Source organism: Leptonychotes weddellii, chromosome 5 (genome assembly GCF_054177405.1).
Source record: "Leptonychotes weddellii isolate Sample4059 chromosome 5, ASM5417740v2, whole genome shotgun sequence".
Lineage (NCBI taxonomy): Eukaryota > Metazoa > Chordata > Mammalia > Carnivora > Phocidae > Leptonychotes > Leptonychotes weddellii.
Window position 1 is genome coordinate 89,950,067 of NC_138373.1, and position 22,217 is coordinate 89,972,283.

General features: G+C 40.6%; 1 protein-coding gene across 1 annotated transcript in view; it reads right to left on the minus strand.

The window, feature by feature from the left end:
- The window catches only part of TMTC1 (transmembrane O-mannosyltransferase targeting cadherins 1), a 245,606-nt gene that overhangs the window by 13,207 nt on the left and 210,182 nt on the right, over positions 1 to 22,217 (minus strand). The window contains exons 14-15 of the mRNA XM_081818947.1: positions 16,617 to 16,725; positions 534 to 636 (exon numbers count right to left, since the gene is read on the minus strand). Coding sequence (XP_081675073.1) covers positions 534 to 636; positions 16,617 to 16,725 — 212 coding nt within the window. The remainder of the gene's footprint in view (positions 1 to 533; positions 637 to 16,616; positions 16,726 to 22,217) is intronic.

A 22,217-nucleotide genomic window follows, 5' to 3' on the forward strand; every position in this document is an offset into this window, starting at 1 on the left:
AGGAAAGTTTTACATTAAATAAGATGGAGTAAGTATATTTTATTTATTAGCCCCTCTCATATAAGAGTACTCTATCAATTTTAATAATATAGTTTCTGTAATGTACATCAAGTAAAGAATGATGGAACAATTCTGGAGGCTTTTTTTAAATCAGACATAAAGAAGTATTTTCCATCTGCTGGTAACTAGATTCAGAGGCAAGCCCTGCATCATGGCTGAGGACTGTTTCATCATCATAGATTTATGGACTTGTCTAAATGACACTCAAAGGCCTGCTACTTGTTAAATCAGCAAGCATCCTGATATCTGGAGAGTTTTCCTTAGTGCTATACGAACTGGGTGGATTTTACTGAGCTGAGCTTGAAGACTTAGAGAAATGACAGCCCCACCGTACAATGTGATGGTCAATGGTGTGTTTCCTGCCAAGCCCACTGAATGTTACTTTCTGAGACATCATTTGGGTGGCTGCCATTTTACTTGGTGGATAGTATTATCTCATCTCAATGGAACAGGTTCTCTTCAATTTCACTCACCAGTATCAACTAAGAAAACCCCATAGTTGTTGTGTAAGTCTGAGCTGTCTGGACAGTTCTTTATTCCAGCCTGGTATATCTCCTCAGCCTCCTTAAATCTCTCCTTTAAAAGAGAACAAAGGAAAATAAATGAGAAAGTTAAAAACAACGACAATAAACTGAACAATAGAATAGGAAAAGTAAAAACCAATTTCCTGAGCATCTACTATGCAATAGGCACCAAGATCAAACACTACATACTTTGAATTAAAGTCAGTGCTAATGGCAGAAATTCCTACAGTTCATAGCCATTCATATTTAGTTCCTTTAGGGCAAATAAGCAGATGTTTACTAAGAAGGGACATCTGGAAGGATTTGCCCTACAACTGGAAAAAGCCTCAAATGGTTGTTTGAATGGGATGCCCTCCACCCCAGTAACTCTCTGTGTGAAAATGAGTGATAAGACACATCCATAGAGGAGTATCTTCAGAGGTGACAATCTGACTGGGAGCCAGGGAGGCCTGGGACATCTGTGTTACATCTGCGCTTGGCATAGCTAACATTCTCTTTACACACACTGCATGGTTTATTTGGCAGGTTTTTGAGAAAAGGAGAAGGAGACTGATGCCGATTACGGGAGGGATTAGCCTTGACAAATAATATTTCTAGAGCCCACCCAACTGTTTGCTCCTTCTTTTATTCAACCTGTGTTTTCCATCTCAGAGCCATACCCTCCAACAGGAATATATGTCTCTCCAAAGGCGGACCTCCAACTCCTACTATTGTGGCAAGACCCAGATCAACTGCCACATCTTCAAAAGGTCATTTCCTAATTGTCCTGCTCTTCTTCTAAAGATTGGCTTTAGGGGGCGCCTGAGTGGCTCAGTCATTAAGCATCTGCCTTCGGCTCAGGTCATGACCCCAGAGTCCTGGGATGGAGCCCCGCATCGGGTTCCCTGCTCTGCCGGGAGCCTGCTTCTCCCTCTCCCACTCCCCCTGCTGTGTTCCCTCTCTCACTGTGTCTCTCTCTGTCAAATAAATAAATAAAATCTTAAAAAAAAAAAAAAAAGATTGGCTTTAGCACACTAGTAATTCTGAACTAGCTTTTAGGTACATTTTTCATAAGGTTACACTTTCTTTCACAATATAGAAGGTAAAACCTACTCAATGAATCAAAGCTACCCAGGTTCTAACAATTACTCACAAGTAAACAGTTTCATAGTTTTCTGGTACTGCTGGGAAGGTCAGGTAAAAGGAAATGATTGGGCATAAAGCACATAGCAACTTTTCCTTTAATATGCTCTGAGTGCGGGCATTTTCCATAATTTTATTGCATTTACTACTACTAAGCATTCAACCAGACACACACAAAGGGAATGTACAGCATCGATTTTGTCAGATATGACACCTTTGGCTTGTGAATAAAAATGCACTTAGTGTTGTGCAATAAGCCAAGGAGGCTTCATTTGATTTGACCTAGAAAGGTGAAGACACCAGAAAGGTAAAGTGGAATGACCACTGCCATCTCTATGAAGATTTGTTTATTTATTTGAGAGACAGCAAGAAAGTGCACACGCATGCAAGCGTAAGTGGGGGAAGGGCGGAGGGAGAAAATTTTCAAGCAGACTCCGCACTGAGTGCAGAGCCCGATTCAGGGCTTGATCCTACAACCCTGAGATCATGCCCTGAGCTGAAACCAAGAGCTGGACACTTAACCGACTGAGCCTCCCAAGCACACCTACAGCCATCTCTTTGAATCCACACATTTAAGTACCATTTAGGAAACAAGGTATGGTTTGAATTTGGCAAATTTCACTTATTTGAATTACAAATCCATAGTCCAGCAAAAATGGAGATTCATGTTTCTAAAAAGCGTATGTATTTTTTAAAAAAGTATATGTATTTTTGATCACCAAACAACAAATTGTCTAACTTAGAAAAATTAAAGATGAATGAAAATCTCAAAATTGTCTTTTAACCTATTAAAGAGAAGAAAAACTTTATGAAAATATCATCCATTGAAGGACTGACAAATTTGTCTGTGTTTAGAAATAGGCAGAACACAAATTTACAAGACTCCACTCATATTAACAGCTACCAAATACCACTGCATACTTATTTATTCATTCACTCAGGACATGTTTACTGCGATGTTTATAAAAAGTATGGCATAGTGATTAAGCATTGGGCTGTCAGTGTGTGACTACGTGGATTGGAATCCCAGTCCCAACATTTACTATGTGACCTTACTTACTTCTCTACATGCCCGTTGTAAAATAGGATAACAGTAGTACCTATCTCATAGGGTTGTTGTATTAAATGGATCAAAATACGTGAAGCACGTAGAACAATGCTTTGCACATAGCATTTTGTCACGTTAGCCATAGTCTTAAATGATCACTAGTTAGTGGTAGCATTACTACCTCTTATCACTGGGAGACAGATACCAAAAACATGGAGAAGAAGACCAAAATACCTCTATTTCAGGAGCTCAAAGACGAGTGAACTAACAAATATATATAACCCAACGAGAGCAGTATTTTATTTTTTTTAGATTTTATTTATTTATTTATTTGAGAGAGAGAGAGAGGGAGCACAAGAGGGGGTAGAGTCAGAGGGAGAAGCAGACTCCCCGCTGAGCAGGGAGCCCGATGTGGGACTTGATCCTGGGACTCGGGGATCATGACTTGAGCCGAAGGCAGGCGCTTAACCGACTGAGCCACCCAGGCACCCAAGAGCAGTGTTTTAAAAAGGTTAAATACAGCTGCTCTTGAGCTCAGGTGTACTAGAGTTGTTCCTGTGACCATATCAGGTGTCGTGGCCCTGTCCAAGTGGCCAAGGGTCTCAAGTTCCTTTCTTACAAAAGCTCTTTACTTAGCATTATTTATTTTTTAAAAGATTTTATTTATTTGACAGAGACAGCGAGAGAGGGAACATAAGCAGGGGGAGCAGGAGAGGGAGAAGCAGGCTTCCCACCAAGCAGGGAGCCCGATGCAGGGCTCGATCCCAGGACCCTGGGATCATGACCTGAGCTGAAGGCAGACGCTTAACGACTGAGCCACCCAGGTGCCCCTTCACTTAGCTTTAAATGAGAAATAATTAACTAACCCAGGTGTTTTTCCTTTTAACTTTTCTTAACCATCTTCTGAAACAGAGGTCATTAAACACCTAATATCCTAGAGGCAACCAGAAAAAGAATACCCTGGCTAATCCAAACCTGGGTGATCAGCTCCTAAAAATCTCAAGTTTCCTGTGTTACCGTTCAACTAGTGTTACTGTTTGACCCTAATGCCACCTTTGTCTTAAAGGGATCAAATTTTCGGGTGCCTGGGTGGCTCAGATGGTTAAGCGTCTGCCTTTGGCTCAGGTCATGATCCCAGAGTCCTGGGATCGAGTCCCGCATCAGGCTCCCTGCTCAGCGGGGAGCCTGCCTCTCTCTCTGTCTCTTATGAATAAATAAATAAAATCTTAAAAAAAAAAGGGATCAAATTTTCTAAGCCACATGGTACTTTTAAAACGTACTAACATAGTCATGGTAAGGTCAAAACTTAAAAAAAGCCACCCAATTATTAAAAATACAATGGATGAGATTTTCAGCAGAGGAAATAAAAGAATATTAGAGCTGGAAAGAATATTAATTTATATTTATAAATAAATAAAAATATATAAATAACTTAAATATAAATAGACACTAATTTGCCACCATTTTTAACTAATAAAGAAACTTGGGCACAAAGTTGCTAAGAGACTTGCCCCACATCTCATAGCTACATGGGGACAGAGAACAGAATTTAGGTTTTTAGTGGACAGACGGAACTGAATAAGCCCTGAATAAAAGCAGGATTTCTGGAAATAATGGTGTCTCTGGCATCAAAAGAAACGATTATACTTTTGGATATCCATCTGTTCCCTCCACAAATATTTCGTGAGCACCATACACTTGCCAAGTCTACAGGGGAGACAGAAGAGTGAACAAGACAGACACAATCCTGCCATGACAGTTGAGTGGGATCCAGACAGGAGGACGACATCACAATGTACTGTGACAGTGTCATGGGGGGAGAAGCACAAGGTACTTGGGGCAGCCAGGAGTGACGCCCAGACCTGGGGTGAGATGAAGTCTCTACACCTGTCATGATCCAAATGCCCGAGAATGCTGGTTGCCATTAACTCCAGCAGCTGCAGAACATAAAGATGTGCTTGAAAAAAATCTGTGGCAACTTTAGATCTTAGAAACATCACTTTATAGCTAAACTGTGGGAGAACTGAAAGGTGTTTTTCCTGAAAAGAATGAAACCGATGCCTTCACATTCTAACTTGCTGAAGCCAAATAAAACCGTCAACGTGAGTTTTCAAGGACAATTCCTCCTTCACCTGATTTCATTTTGCTTTCCCTCCCACCCTCTTGTTGCTCTCAAAGAGCCGAAGAGATCACCTTTTTCATCTAAAACTTCTCTTACTGGGGGCTTATGAGCTGGGTTTCCCCTAGAAATGCAATTTTCAAAGTCCAAAGAAGTAATGGGATTTCAAAGACCATTCGTGTCAAGAGCAAGGGATGGTATCCGTGTGCCCTTGGTAAGCCAAGGGCAGTCTCAAGACTCGGGCTCTATGAAAAATGTCTTCTATATCTGTCTTTTCCTTTCACTGGACTGTAAATTTCAAGAAATGATTAGCTCTCTCTACTTATTAAAAAGTGAGGGGCGCCTGGGTGGCTCAGTCGTTAAGTGTCTGCCTTCGGCTCAGGTCATTATCCCAGGGTCCTGGGATCGAGCCCCACATCGGGCTCTCTGCTCAGTGAGAAGCCTGCTTCTCCCTCACCCTCTGCCTGCCGCTCTGCCTACTTGTGCTCTCTCTCTGTCAAATAAATAGATAAAATCTTTAAAAAAAAAAAAAGTGAAACGGAACCACCACCACAGGAGAAAAATACCTTCTAGGTGTTTATTTAAAATAAATTCCACCTTCTCTGGAAGGGAAATGCATTTATCTTAACAAGCAGTAGTCCTGAATCCCTGAAGCTCTATTTCAAGCACTCACTTTTTTATTTACCTCATCTGGCTAGATGTCCTGACCTAAGCTAATAATTCCTACTCTCTACTGACTTGTGAGATCCAGAGGAAATGAATATAAGCTATTTATAGGACAACTTTAATTAAAAATGGTGGTGACCAGAGAATGGCTATGACAAATAATACTGTCTTCCATACACCAGAAACCATACACACACAGCCACGGTCTCAGCATGAAATCGTTTTTGAGGGCGATGGTTAAAATGGGCAGCCTGCAACCATGGGCTCCTTCCTCTCCAAGGCTCAAGCATTTTCTGGAATGTGGAAATAAAATGGGCCATGGGGGAAAGATAAAACATAGTCAACATCTCTACTTTTTACATGCTGTAATTACCCAACATGACATGCTTTTTACCTCAGGGAAGGAAAAGTGAAGAGCAGATCTTTGGAAAAAGCAACTCGACTGTAATTTACTCCCTTGAGCCAACTGATATGTTTGGAAAACTTCTTGTAGTTCAAGTTGCGGCAACCAGGAGGACAAATGGACACAAGCTTAATGCAGCAGTCCTCAAACTTCGTGGTTTTCAGAGCCTTTTGTACTCTAAAAATCACTGAGGACCCCCAAAGAGCTTTGTTTATGTGGGCTATATCTATCAATATTCACCACAATAGACATAAAGCTGAGAAATTTTAAAAATATTTATAGTTTACTTAAAATATTATAAATTCAAACACAATACATTTATATAAAAAATATTTTTCCATAGCAAAAAAAAAAACAAAACTAGTGAGAATACTGACATTATTTCATATTTTTACAAATCTCTTTAATGCTTGGCTTAATAATAGAAGACAGATAGATTCTCATATCTACTTTCGTGCTAGTCTATTTTTTAAAAGATTTATTTATTTCAGAGGGAGGGAGAGCACGAGCCAAGTGAGTGGGGAGAGGGGCAGAAGGAGAGAATCCCCAAGTGGACTCCCTGCTGAGCTCGGAGCCTGACTCAGGGCTCTATCTCAGGACCCATGAGACCAGGACCTGAGTTAAAACCAAGAGTTGGATGCCCAACTGACTGAGCCACCTAGGCGTCCCTGTGCTAATCCATTTTTATGTTTTTAGTTGAAGTATGTGAAGAAACACAGACATTTAATTGGAAAGTGGGAGAATATTTTAATGGTCTTTTCATAATTGTAAATACATCATGTAGCCTCTAAAAAACTACTGTACACTCATGAGAGAATGAGAGTATAAAAAAAAGGCAAATTACTTGTTAGTAGTATTATAAAAACTGCATTGACCTTCTTGGACCTCAGGGGTCCCCAGTCAACACTTTGTGGACAGCTGACTTAATGAATGGCCTGTAACAGGTTCTTACTGTATAGAAGGTGTAAGATGTGGTATTCCAAAGTGGTGAAGGACCTACAGAGGTTGGGATGGAAAGTTCTCCTAGTGCCCTGACATCATGGTCATGTACCTGAATTGTTTTCTAGAAGTATTTTCATTCTGGTCAATGATATGAGCACACAAAGCCATAAGGTATTTCCCCATTAGCCCAATGCCTTTATTTACTACGACGAACCTGGGAAGTTTAGGAGCAATGGACGTTTAAACTCATGTCAATGATTTCTCTAAGAAACTCCTTAAGACATGGCAGCTCAAAACACAGAGCAGAAATGCCTGCTTTCTCACCCTCTCCTCTGCTTTTATTTTCTTTACAAAAGAGTTCTTCCACCCATCAGTCCTCAGCAGGGACATTCAGGAGAAATGAGCTGCCAACATTTGATGTCTAATTCTCTTTCTCATCCAACTAAAATGAACCAATTAACTTGGCATTTCTCCTCACCAAGGAAATGGTAGGTATTACTTAATCTTGAATTGTTTTCTATCACCCAGCAGACTGTGATCAACACTACCCTGTGATAATTCATGCAAAGGATAATCACTTTAAGGAGGAAATGCCAAGAATTGTTAAAGAAAAGCTAAAAGTATGATGAAAGTGAGCAACCACAGGTGTGTAACACTGTCAGGAGACCACCAAAAAAGGGGGGGAAAGCCACATTTGCAGAGAACTGCAGTTCCTCCCTCTCCCATCTCTAAACTCTTCTCACACCTTTGGCCTCATTCTCTGCACTTCCAGGCATATGAATTTTCTATTAGAGGAAGAGATCCTGCTCTTCTTCCCCCCAGAGCCCTCACTCGGTCTATTCCCTCTAGCTGGAAAGCTTTTCCTATTCATTTTTACCTTGTTGATGTCTAAAAGTTCTTCAGGTAGCTGATCAAATGTTGCTCTTCGGCCACTGCCCCTGCTCCCCATGTGCCCCTTCCCACATTAGGCTACGTCCCCATAATATTCTCATTGGTACTTTCTCTTTGCACATTTGTCACAATTGTGTTAGATACTGGGGAGGAGGCTGTAATTCTTTGCTCTGCCTTCCCTTCCAGACTCGAAGTTCCATGAGGATAAGGCCTGTACTTTATTAGTTCAACAATCTCTAATGTTTAGCGGTACCTAGATGTTCAATAAATATGTGCCGAGTAATTAAATCAATAAATTCTTAAGGTAGGGTCTAGTTCAAGTTGGTTTGGCCACAGTGCAACAGTACACATGGCTGAATTGACCCAAAAGATGGCAGAAGAAGAGAAGCTGACTCTGGACCATTCACTCTTGGTCCATTCTCCTAACTTATATTTTATTGTTCCAATTTTCTTTTCATTCTTCTATCAGGTGAAGTCTTACCTCAAAATACATTAAAGAAAAGTATTTTAAGTGTTATGAAATTAACTAGTTGAGTTTTTCAATAGGCTATCAACCTGGGGCTAGTAATAATTTACAATGGGTCAGAGTCATAAGCAGTCTTAATTTTTTTTCCCTTTACTGCTAGTGTAATGCAAGCTATATAATCTCTCATGAGAATAGGCTGTTTAAAAATGATGGTGGGCTTATAAATGTTTACAGTCCTATCTGTGAAGCTGGAGTACAGCCAGTTCTGTGTGGTATGGAGAACCAGAAGAGAATAGTAAGCTCGAGACCACCTTGACTTCGAATCTAAGAGTTTATTTTCTGTTCTCAGTTTTCTTGACTTCTTTGCTGCAGTAGACAGCAGGGGCATCAATTTTTTTGTGGATTCTTTTATTTATCTCACTTCTATGACAACTCACCCTCTTGGGTTTCCTCTATCACTTCTCTTCTTCCTTCCCACTCCTTCCACACCCAACCTCATTGACTGTGGCCCACTGCCACAGTCCAACCACGGGACATCAGGGTCATACAGTGAAATAGCAGTGCCAAGGAGTCAAGAAACCAGGCTCTAGTCCTGGTCCTGACACTAGTTATCGGTATGACCTTGCACAGCACCTAATTCAGTATACCCCATATTTTTCTCTGTAAAACGAGAAGGTTAAAAAATTCTTCAAGTTTTTTTTCTCCACACACTATTCTCCATTTTCCCCTCAGAGAAATTACTTACTCATAATGTAGTTTCATTTATTTGAAGTCCTAAATCCATCTTCCCAGCCCTAATCTCCCTCACTGCCATCTGTCCACGTGCTATTTCCACTTAAATGTTCTACTAACATTTAACACTTAAAGCCTATGCACTGCTGGGAGCGCAGGATAAGGGTACCACTCTTTGGGAAAGCAATTTAGTAATATATCTCAAGAGCAATTTAGTAAGGTATCTCAGTGGAATATGCCGATACTCTTTTGATACGGGAATTCTACTTCTAGGAATCTATCATTAGAAATGATTCAAAATATTGTTTTAAAAAAGCCATAAGAAAGGAAAAGTTCACTGCTCCCCCCACACACAAACGTGCATGCACACATGAACCCAAATTACCAAAAGTTGGGGTATTATTATATAAATTACAGTGTATAATTTTGATAACTAGTAAGTAGCTATTAAAATAATATTTATGATGGCTGTCTATGAATCATGTATAATATGTATAATTTAATAGCAAGTGAAAAGAATAGGATACAAATTACATGTGAATGTAAGTATGAAAACAAAATAAGTACATTGAAAGACTTGCAGGATATTAAAAAATAGTATTTGTTGTTTCCACATATTATATTATTAATGAAAGGTATATTTTATCTTCTCTGACTTTTCCATACTTTTCATTTACATTTTCATATTACTTGTGTAATTGAAAAGGAATGTGGAAGCCGAACTCATTTCCTCCCTTCCTAAAATCTCCCTCCTCCTTGGCTTCCCCATGGCATTCTGTGGCCATGTGTCTTCTCACTGGTAGGTGCTCAGCCCTGGAATTTTTAATTTTCTATTTTCTTTTCCCTTCAGCCTTCACATACAAACAGTTCCTAAATACAAAGGGATTCTTTTTCCACAATAACGTCTGTCCATTCCCACACTTTGTTCCAGAAAGGAGGCTCTCCACTACTCACGCCAGAATGCATTTAAAAGTCACCTCAAAATACTCCATGTGATTTTCTCCCTCCCAGGTTTTGAAACCCTTTCCTTCGACACTTGCCTTTGCTTCTTATTATCTATCAATTTCAAATTGGGGCTCCACGATGGGCCTCAAAAGGCTCTCATGTAATGCCTTTTCAACTTAACTCATTTTTTAAATTTCCCCTCCTCAAATTCTCTACTGTACCCCAACAGAATTACTTTTTACCTCTGGGTTCCAACAGAGCGATGAACAAAATGTTAGTCCCAGGCAAATCCTAGAAGGGATTACTACACTCGTAGTTTCACTGGCAGTGAGGATGGGAAATGGTGTCAACAGACAGCAGTATGCTTACAGGAAGAACAAGGCATAGCAATTGAACCCTGTTGCTGTTGGTGGTGGTTTGTTTTTTTTTTTCTTAGATTTTATTTATTTATTTGTCAGAGAGAGAGGGAGAGAGAGAGCACAAGCAGGGGGAAGGGGCAGAGGCAGAGGGAGAAGCAGACTCCCCGCTAAGCAGGGAGCCTGATGTAGGACTCCATCCCAAGACCCCAGAATCATGACCTGAGCCGAAGGCAGACGCTTAACCGACTGAGCCACCCAGGCACCCCATTGTTGTTGTTTTCTAATAGAATCACATCCTTCAGTCAGGGGAAGGATTTCAGCAGGTTTCTGACAAAGCGCCTCACAACATCCTCATAGATAAGATGAGGTGAGCTAGATGATAGTATGATTTGATAAATGAATCAAAAATTAAATAACTGTACCTAAAGAGTTTCGGGTAAAAGAGAGGTCAACCTGGAGAGAAGATCCTACAGACACAATACAGGTCTCTGCAAGATTTTTTTTTATCAAAAACATAAATAAGTAACTAGAAGCTATTCTTATTCAATTTGCCAAGTGAAATATCTGGAAAGGTTAGTTAATATAAAGAATGGCAGAAAAAAGGACTGAAAAGTCCTAGAACACCTGTAATTTCAGGCTGATCATCAAGAATTTGAAATTAAATACAGATAAAGATGAATCCTTTCATCCAGGTTATAAAAACATGCCTGCAAAATGAGTGAGGCCTGCATTAACAAAGGTTCACATTTTATAGGGATTTCAGTTGACTGTATCTCCAATGTGAGCCAGTGCATCATGTGGATGCCAAACAACCAGTATCATTCATTTTAGGGCGACATTTAGTAGACACCCAGGATGTCAAGCCAGGGAAGTATTTCTATTCCATCCTGAACTTGCTGAACTACAGTTCAATACGGGGAGCCATACTGTCATAGAGAAAGTGGACCACCTAGAGGCCATGCAAAGCAACATGATCAGAAGCAAAGAATCTGGAAATCAGGGTAAAAGAGAAACGAGGTGAAAGAAAAGGGGTTAGCTTAGAAAAGGGGTGATTAGGGAAGTGATAACACAGCTGTGCTCAACAAGCTCTCCATTAGACCAAGCTCAAAGGGAGCCAATTATAGGATGACCGACTTTAGCTCAGTGTAGGACACAATTTTCTATCATTAGATTGGCCCACACCCACAGGACACATGGGCCACGTGACACTGGAAGATGACCTGCTAGGTGAAGGGCTGGTTTCACAAGTGTGTTACAGAGTGACAAAGGTTTACAGCCATTGCTTTGATATACTCTGAAAAGCTATTAAAATAAGCTCGTGCTACCAAAAAACGAATCCATTTACTACCAAAGGATGTTAAGCTGGGTGGATTTCTCTCTACCAGTTTCTTTGGGCCTTGCTTGTGCCTCTGAAGCACTATTTTATTATTGAAGAATTCAAAACATGAAGACGAGCTGTTGAAAGTCAGAGAGGAAAGGCAACCTTGAGTTATACCCAACAGCTGTTCTGTCTCTTTGATGTTAAAAATCAATTGCCCAAAGGAGCAAAGGAGAAAACCTTTCAACCTTTCAGTCACATTCTTAGATCTCATAGCATTTTACATTCAAACCTAGAGCGGGAAAGCCTGGCCAAAAAAAAAAAAAAAAAAATGTGACCCTTGCATGGGAGGAAAGATCATGATCATAGTCATTCTTTGTTCTTCTTAAAAATTGTTCATAACTTCAACCATGTGACATGCCATAACTTTACTCCAATCTACCACTGTGGTTCACGAAAATTAAATTTATCACACAACTGATTTTAAATAAGGCATCTAACATATCTTAAACATGACAGAGGAAAACATATATATGTTGTCATTTTTAAACTTCCACTTTCTATAAAATGTATTAATAGCAAGATACTGCAGAATGGACTGAAATACATTTCAAGATCACAGAACATCTTAATCATCTTTAGAGCAGTAACTTTTCGTCAACTTGGAGCTCATTAATTTGAAAGAAAACACAACTGAAGACCAGACATTGATGAAGGCTATTCACTTTTCACAGTATTAACATGTTAATGCTTTATTTGTACAGAAACACTAATTACACTAATTACAGTGGAACCTTATAGCATTCATTGAAATATTCATAAGCACTAAGGGCATGTATACTGATGAGCACTGAGTAATGTACGGAACTGTTCAATTGCTCTCCAAAGCTAATATAACAGTGTATGTTAATTACACTTGCATTTAAAAAATGGTAAAAACCAATTCAATAGCACTTAGTTGGCATGAAAGAAGATAATTTCAGACACTCTTAAAATGTTAGTGCCATAGAGGCAGTAAAGAACATTTAGAATATTTATCAATCTTCAAATTTGGAAACTGAGGCCCAAAGAGGTAAAGTACTCCTTACTCAAGTCTGGGCAGTTGGTTAACTATGGAGGAAGGTCTAGAACCAGGTCTCCTAGCTCCCTGTCAAATGCTCTTAATATCACACTACAGAGTACCTGAGTCCCAAAGCAAATCAAAGCCAGGCATGCTGTATAAATGTCTGCGTCATACAGTGAACTGTCCTAAGCCCTAGAAAAGAAATGGGCATAGAAAGAAGACACTACTTTTTTTTTTTTTTTTAAGATTTTATCCATTTATTTGACAGAGAGATAGAGAGAGAAAACAAGTAGGCAGAGCCGCAGGCAGAGGGAGAGGGAGAAGCAGGCTCCCCGCCGAGCAGGGAGCCCGATGCGGGGCTTGATCCCAGGACCCCGGGATCATGACCTGAGCCGAAGGCAGCTGCTTAACCGACTGAGCCACCCAGGTGCCCCAAGACACTACTTTTCTTAAAGAAACTTACAGTCTTGTGAAGAAAACGAACCTGAAAAATTGTTTAAGTTGTAGTTTCAGATCTTAATTCAAGAAATAAATATATGTGACTATTTTGCATGTTGATGTGTGTTCCCATAAATATTGCAGGAGCTCTGAGGAAACATGATTCCTATGAGAAGGGGAGGTGGAGAAATGTCAGGGGAGGAAATGGGAGTTGAACTGGATCTTGCAAACTGGGGAGGATTTGTAAGGGGAGAAAGAAAAGACGGCATTTTAGGAAGATGGAACTGTGTGAATAGATACACATTCTACTCATATCTGTAAAGAGCTCCGCAAAACAACATACTATGTTATCACTCGTGTTAGGTAAGTGATACTGTCACTTAGCGTAAGGGCAATTTTCATCAAGAAGAGCATTAAATGGTTATTATCTGTCCTGGTGAACTGGGAAAAAAGATAGGAGCTGGGAACAATGAATGCAATGCTTTATTTACAGCTGACCCTTGAACAACGTGGGTTTGAACTATGCAGGTCCACTTATACATAGGCTTTTTTTCAATAAGCACAGCGCAGCACTGTAAATATATTTTCTCAATAACATCTTCTTTCTCTAGCTTCCTTGATTGTGAGAATACAGTATATAATACATATAATACACAAAATATATGCTAATCAACTGTTTATGTTATCGGTAAGGCATCCAGTCAACAGTAGGCTGTTAGTTACGTTTTGGGGGAGTCCACATGTGGACTTTTGACTGCACAGATGGTCAGCACCCCTACCCCCCACATTGTTCAAGGGTCAACTGTATTTGCTTACTTATACCTCATTATTCCACAAAGAAATTGAGGTAGCTTTAAAAATTGGAAATAAACTAAGGAAAATGATAAGCCCAGGAATAAAAGCAGCACCCACAAAAAAATACAGTCCAGATGGCTGTTAGTCAGAGGTGGGGGCCAGAGGGATGGAAATAGAGTTGACCCTTTTCAGCATTTACAAGATTTTTCCTGCATTAGATTAAAAATAAGGCAAAAAGCTTGCAATTCAGGAGAAGCGGAGCATTTGCTAATACTGAGATGAGAGAAATTTCTCCTGAGTCCTCATAAAGAAGCCACTGAATGATGCAGTAGATGCTGTCCTCAACCCCACCCCTGAGTCTATAGTTATGAAGAGTAATTTCACATGGTGGTCCTCATACTACCACTCAGTGTAGGACAAACACATCACATTTAGGTATGACCATTTACAAAAGAGTGTGGCCCACATGCTTGGTCCTCCCATAACAGAAGAGGAAAATTTAGACTATGTACTGGATTGGAGGGACTATATATTCTTCAGTTCATATGGATTCATTTATTCACTCAAAATTTATTGATTGCATACAATGTGACAGACTTGGGAATATAGCCATGAATACAAGGGATGGTCACGCTCGTGAGTTAAATATTCTAGTGGTGGGAGAAGGATCACAGACAAACATATGTTAGGGGTGCCTTGGTGGTTCAGTCATTTAAGCGTCTGCCTTCGGCTCAGGTCATGATCCCGGAGTCCTGGGATCGAGTCCCACATCGGGTTCCCTGCTCAGCAATGAGTCTGCTTCTCCCTCTACACACCACCCCCCGCCCCCAGCTCATGCTCTCTCTCAAATAAATAAATAAAATCTTAAAAAAAAAAACAAAACATATGTTAGATGATAAATGCTATTGGGAAAAATAAGGCAGGACAAGGTGATAGAGAGCATGATGGGCAGCGTGAGGTTGGTAGTTAGGGTAATCACAGACAAGCCCTCCGATAGGGTAATGTTTGTGCAGAAACCAGCATGATAGGAGGAAGGATACTCTAAGACGTCTGGGAGAAAAGTGCTGCAGGCAAAGGGAACAGTTAGTGCAAAGGCCCCAAGGGAGAAGCATGCTTGGCATGTCTGAGTAACAGCATGACACCCAGCCAGGCAGAGGCAGGGGAAAGGTCTTATGAAAATGAACGAAACAGGATAAGGTGAGAAAAAGGAACAATGGCAGAGTCAATCTTTGCTTCAGAAATCTCCTATTGTGTCTGTTTCAACACAAGCCAAAGGTAGTTGAGGATTGCCAGTGTATACCATAGAACACGACCATCCTTCTGTCAGCTTACCTACTGTGCTAAAACTTGCCCTGAAATCACCCACCACAGGCATGGGCTTTTGTCTAAAGCCCAACTACACTATATGGAGAATATTAGAGCATGAAAACTAAGCTTATAATTTCTGACACTTAAATATCCACAGAAAGTTCTAAATTGGCTTCCTGGTGAAACCTCCAAAGTTTTTTGAATGCAAATCGCACCTTTATGTAACTGACATGCAGTATCAAATCATTCATTACATTTAAGCCAATGGAATGCTACAGGGCACCTTTCGAAGGTGCTGACTTTGATTTTAAAAGACAATCTGGCAATTGTGTGATAGCAGAATCCACTGTCTATTGAAGGCACTTATGTGTGTCAATAAAACAGTATCATCAATTTAGAAAAGACAATTTATGTTTGTTTCCCCTTAGCAGGGGACATGCATCCAGAATGCTGAAGAATAGTATCCAATCATTTAGACACAAGTGAAGAGAAGGAGTGGAATAAAAATATCCCTTTATGCCATGAGAAATGTTGTCTCTTCGGAGCCTGTTCTATAAGACTCATGTGATCTTTTAACAGGTACTGAGACACGGGATCTATTAAGATTATCAATAACTGGGGGCTCCTGGTGGCTCACTCGTTAAGCGTCTGTCTTTGGCTCAGGTCATGATCCCAGTGTCCTGGGATCGAGCCCCGCATCGGGCTCTCTGCTCAGCCGGAAGCCTGCTTCTCCCTCTCCCACTCCCCTTGCTTGTGTTCCCTCTCTCACTGTCTTTCTCTCTCTGTCAAATAAATAAATAAAATCTTTAAAAATAAAAAAAGATTATCAATAATTGGTTGCATAATGAGTTTGGAGATCTGACTCCATCAGCAATTCCCCAGAAAAAATATAAGTAAATAGCAATAAAATTAGCAAATATTGTGTATTGTTCTTTCATTTATTTTAATTTAAACATTTTTTAATATTTTTAAAAAGATTTTATTTATTTGAGAAAGAGAGCACAGAGGGAGTGTGACAGGGAGAAGCAGACTCCCCACTGGGCAGAGAGCCTGATGTGGGGCTCGATCCCAGGACCCTGAGATCATGACCTGAGCCAAAGGCAGATGCTTAACTGACTGAGCCACCCAGGTGTCCCTTGTGCATTGTTCTTGACAGATTCCGTCTCAAAGTGACACAGAATACATCAATGACCTCTAATGGACCATCTTTGTCTAACGGCTACCTTCACTACACCGGGAGTATTGGAGTAAGAAAGCCACGCTTGTAATTTCTGGCAAGAAGGAAACTGACATAGAGATTGGTGTCCAATATGAGTCTACAAATTGAACCATCAGTACCAAAATCTGGATAATATTAATACATACATTCAATAGTAAAAATTTTTAAAAATCTGTGAAGTTCAAAGGACACAATTACCTGCTCAGCCAACAATGAAGCTAAGCTAGAATATGCATCTGCAAACTCGGGACCATATTTAATGGAGTCCTTCAGTAAGGAGATAGCCTCTTCTTTTTTCTCCTGGGACCTAGAGATTATAAAGAGGGAAAAAAACAATATCTTTTAATAACACTTTGTTTAAATCCTCTGATTGACGTTGAAATCTCATTTCTTTTAGCAAAGATAATCTGATTCCCTCTGGATTTCACTGCAAATGAATTACACTAGATTGTCTCAAGGTGCCAACAGTTTCTGTCTCTGAATTCTCAGTGGAAAGAGATTTAATGATGCTGCAGTTTATTCACTGATTTTTCTACCTTCTCTTTCCTGCTATGCACTTTCTTGAGAGCTTTCTTTAGTATTTTAGAAGTTTGTTAACCAGAAACCTTGACACTCAGAGGAGCAATTGTGGAGGCATCCGTGGGAGCTGGTTTACAATGATGTGGAAGATGAGCTGAACCCCTGGAGTACTAGTTGGACCCCCACAGGCTGGGTTCCTAACAGTGGCTGAGCCACCTCTCAGGACAAGCCAGCCAAACTGCTCACGTTAACCTTGGCTTTTATATCTAAGAGGCATCCATTTATACATAATATGTGAAGTTAGGAAATACTGTGACTACTGGCTGGCAAAGAATGATTGGCAATTTTATCATCGTATTTTTATTGAAAATCTGGGCTGGTTCTGTTTTCTTCATTTTAGTCTTCTCCTGAAGGTGATTATTTCGGGTTCAGAGAGGATTCAAGGCCCCAAAGTTATTACCAATATTTTGGGTGGCAGTTCTCTTTCCTGCTAGTGCCATGGGGGAAGCACTAGGTCATTATCTTGATGTATCAATATTTTTGAAGCCAAAAATATACACTGGCAGTGACCAATTTTGCTACTAATACAATTTCACAAACACCGACCACTTGCTAAGTGCTAGATATTGTAATTGGTAAAAAATTGCTCCATAAATTAGTGGAATGAAAAACCAGAATCCCTGAACTATAGAGAGCGCACAGCCTAAGGGTCCCCCCACCTTTACTGGGTACCAATATAGGATTGGGTGCTTCTGTTTTCACTATTTAGGGTCAATGATCATTTATTCAGCAATGTACCTTATGCTCTGGTAAATTTTCACATAACAGTATTAATTTTCACAACAATCCCTTGCAGCAGGTGTTCATTGCCTCTAATATTCATTTTTCTAATGAGAAAATTTGGATTCAGAAAAGCTGAGTGACTCATCAGGTTGATATAACCAGTCTTCTGGGTCGAGAGCCAGTGCTCCTCCATCACACCATATCTGCTTCTTCTAACTACTTAGAAACCCACCTGTTATAACCTTGCTGCTCAGTGTGATGCATGGACCAGTATCATCAACCTCACCAGGAACTTGTTAGAAATGCAGAGCCTCCAGCCCCATCCAAACCTCCTGAATCGAACCCTACATTTTAAAAAAGATTCTCCGGTAATTTGTTCGCACACTGAGATTTCAGCAGAATTGTTCCATAAATTAGCCAAGGCAGCTCAGTGTAGCTCCTGCTGCAAAGCCCCCATGGCTTCGGTCTCTGTATGAGGAAGATCTGGAGAGGGAAAACTAATATTGACTCCATGAGTTTGAGTTCCAGGTGCTAGAAGCAGCATGATGCAAGGCAATTTTACCTGGAAAAGAGTCTTCTATCATAGACCTTGAAAACAAAAAAGTCATGTTTCCAGCACAGACCTTGCATTCAACAGTTCAATTTAGCCAACATCTATCATTGGTCTACTACGTCTTAGCTATTTCTTAAGGGAGGTGGCTGTCCACGCTACCCTTTTCTTACTGGGGGTGAGCTCACTCCTACTGGGCTCCTCTTGACGCACAGTCCAGCCCTTGAGAGCAAGGCATAACACCTGTGTGCTTCACTGGATTATTTTTGGGATGTGGCTTGAAAGTTGCAGGGTTCTAAGAAATGTGCATCACAGCTCTCTTAGTGATGCTTTTTTTTTTTTTTTTACTGATTCATTCATTTAGTCAACAAACATTTAAAGAGTGTCTGTAAGACTCTACAGAAGTCCACTATGTTCACATACTCCTGGGTTTCTAATCTAAAATACACCCTGAAATACTTCCTCCATGGGCACATGTAAATGAAAGCTTATTTTTTTTAATCCAGGTAATTTGACTATTGATTTCATGGTTAGCAGAATTCTTCCTCCAAGGATTTCATAAATATTTTGTTTTTTTAAGATTTATTTATTTTAGAGGGGGAGGGGCAGGAGAGGGAGAGAGAGTCTCCCAACGCAGCAGGCTCAACCTCATGACCCTCAGACCACAACCCGAGCTGAAACCAAGAGTCAGACGCTTAACCAACTGCGCCACCCAGGCGCCCCTCATAAATCTTTATTAACGTTAATTTGGAAATCCTCCCAAAATCCACAAGAAGATTTGGACTTAGGAAATTAAGGCTGAAGATTAATTCCCTCAGGATATAACGTGAGCTTGGATGTTCTTCAAAATCAGCAGGAGAAAAACCCCACAACAATTTGATAGAAAGGATTTAGTGATTTTCATTTGTCAAGGCTCACATCAGTTAGAATGGCAACTTAAACCTTTTATATATGAATTCAGTGAGATTAATTACCACTTAATGCAGTCTAGGAATCTAAACACTTGAGGCTATCTATTAACATTCATAGGACACAGTGGAAGAGTTAGCAACAAAGTTATTCACAGGGAACTTAATTCTTTATGAAAAACTCTATCTCTATTAATCTCTTGAGGGATGGACACATTTTCAGAAAAATAGCTCACCATGTAATTGTGGTTAGTATAGGAGTATTGCAAAATGCAAAGACAAGACATTTCCTCTTGTTTCTGCACTCTTAGATGATTCTGCTTTTCCCTGGGAGCCTTCGAGAGTCATTAGACACCAACAGGTATCAGGCACATGCCACCTTAACACATATTTTAAAACGTTTTTTTACAAAAGCCCGAGAAACTCATAAGCAGTAATTTTGTTGTTGTTTCTGAAAGGGAGAGAAATCGTGGGAAGAGACAGTTCCTCTGTCGTGTCTCCTTTGCTCAGCTTTTGGTGGGAGCTTATGAAATAGGTGCGGTTTTGACATAATAAATTAGAGCAGATAATTCATCTCCACAGGACCTTCTTTGGTCATATAGTACTGTGATTACCACATGAGCATTGAACTTCATTTCAACCTGATTCTGGTTTCAGAGGCATCCCTTTTCATATCCACATTACAGTCCATGTTTCTCTACTAATTTTCTCATATCAATTAAAAATTGGCAGCAATATTCCTGCAATTCTCTCGACTAGACTGCCCCTTGCTCAGTTTTGCTTGCTCACATCTTCGTTCCCAATTTGTTTCTAGTTCCCTCTGTCTTCTCTTACTACATGCAGACAACTGACAGATACATTTTTTCTAGAGCACTGCCTTCAACACGGTCTTTTATATAAAAATCTTCATTAAGGCCCGGCTGCATACAGATAGACTGTTTAAAACCTTCCATAAAGTGGTTCTGAGCAACATTCCAAACATGACCAGGTACCCATGGGTCCAGCCAGGCTGCGTGGCCTTTGGCATTTATCTTACAGAACCTAAGAGATCACGGATCCCACTGCTTTTCTACCCTCAGTGTACCTTTTTTTTAGTATATGTGCTGCCGAAGCGAGCACGTCTACCCTCAGTGTACCTTAAAATCACTTCAGGTGCTTTTAAAAAGACCTTGGTGTTCCTGGGCCGGACCTCATAATAGGAAATTCTCCATGCGAATATGACAGCCATTCAGAATTGAGAATTATGAGTATAATTCTCCTCCTCGATTTACAGCGGGGGGAAATGAGACTCCGAGGACCTCGGTGATTTGCCCTGGTCCACGTAAGAAGGCTGGCATCACGGAGGTCTTGTGCCTCTCGGCCGGGCACCCATGCCAAGCCGCTTCACAGACGGCTTTCCCCTCCTCTCTGCGCCGACTCACCAGCTCAAAGTATGATCCCTCATCAGACCTCCTAAACACATAACAAAAGTGGAAAACAGAGATATACTGCCTTTCTTATATGTTGGTTTTCTTCCTGTATCTCTGTAAGGAAAAAAGATGGCAGAGGAATCGCCGTCCGGAAGCCCTGTTCTGGCCTCCAAAGGGGCAGCTGCCCTTTGTTCTTCAGCTCAACATTCCAGAGTATCTGGGCTCCAGCTCACTTTTCTTCTCCAAGGCCCCAGCGCAGCACAGAGGGGCCCCTGCCTCTGCTTCGCGGAGGGGGCGCGTCCCTCCACCCATGAGGGGCCGTGCAAGCGAGTGTCGACGCTTCCCATTTCCCAGTAGCTGTTTGTTGGACACTTACTCTCTGCTTCCCATTTCCCAGTAGCTGTTTGTTGGACACTTACTCTCTGCTAAGGACACAGTAAGTGATTCTTTGGCATTCTTTATTTTAATTCTCTTTAAGTATAATGGATTAGGCATAATTACTGCCATTTTTAAGATTTAGACAATACCGGCAACCAACACCCGAATAAAAATAAACAGATTTGGAGAGCTAAGGGAGATACAGAGAGAGAGAGAGAGAGAAAGCATGAGCAGGGAGAGAGGCAGAGGGAGAAGGAGAAGCAGGCTCCTTGCTGAGCCAGGAGCCCAATGTGGGGCTTGATCCCAGGACCCTGGGATCATGACCTGAGCCGAAGGCAGACGCTTAACGATCTGAGCCACCCAGGCGCCCCACCATAATGATTTTTTAAAAAAGATTTTATTTATTTGACAGAGAGAGAACATGAGCAGGGGGGAGGGGCAGAGGGAGAGAAAGAGGGACAAGTAGACTCCCCACTGAGCATGAAGCCTGACGTGGGGCTCGATCCCAGGACCCTGGGATCATGACCTGAGCTGAAGGCAGATGCTTAACCGACTGAGCCACCCAGGTGCCCTAGATTTTTAATACAATTTAAATCATCATTAAATACACAAATGAATACGTTGCACTAAATGTAAAATCACACCCCTAACAAACAAGTCATTACCCCTGGAAACCTCGTTCTACAGCAAACACCCAGCTGACAAAGCCAAAATGGCAGACTGATAGTTCAGAATCCACTCAGCTGATGTCAGAACCGCATAAAGGAGAGGGTCTGCATTTTTAGGGGTGATTGCGAAAGGCGAATATTTAGGCAAGAAAGAATCAGGAGCAATTTTGAACCTTTTCTTAAGTAAAGCCAGGAAAGCTTCTTAGAAAAGAAAGATTTAGGCAATTATCTCCATGTGAAAAGATATTTAAAAAAAAAAAAGGGCAGAAAATTTCAAATAGACATTATAAAATTTCTTAATAATGGGAATTACTATGCTCTGACAGTATAAATCACCCCTGGGCCAGCATTAGACAGTATTAAAACTTCCCAACACATTCATTTTGGATCTATCATAAGCAATTTGGGAAAATCAGAAGCCCATTTTTAACGTAAGCCCCATTATAGAAGACTATTCTGTTAGCCATTTACACTAAATTGACAGGTCATTTCAAAAGGGAGAAAAATAGGAAAATAACACTTGCCATCTGAATTGACCAAGCCTGTGATTGAGCTAACTCCACAGGTTATTTCTCTGAATAATA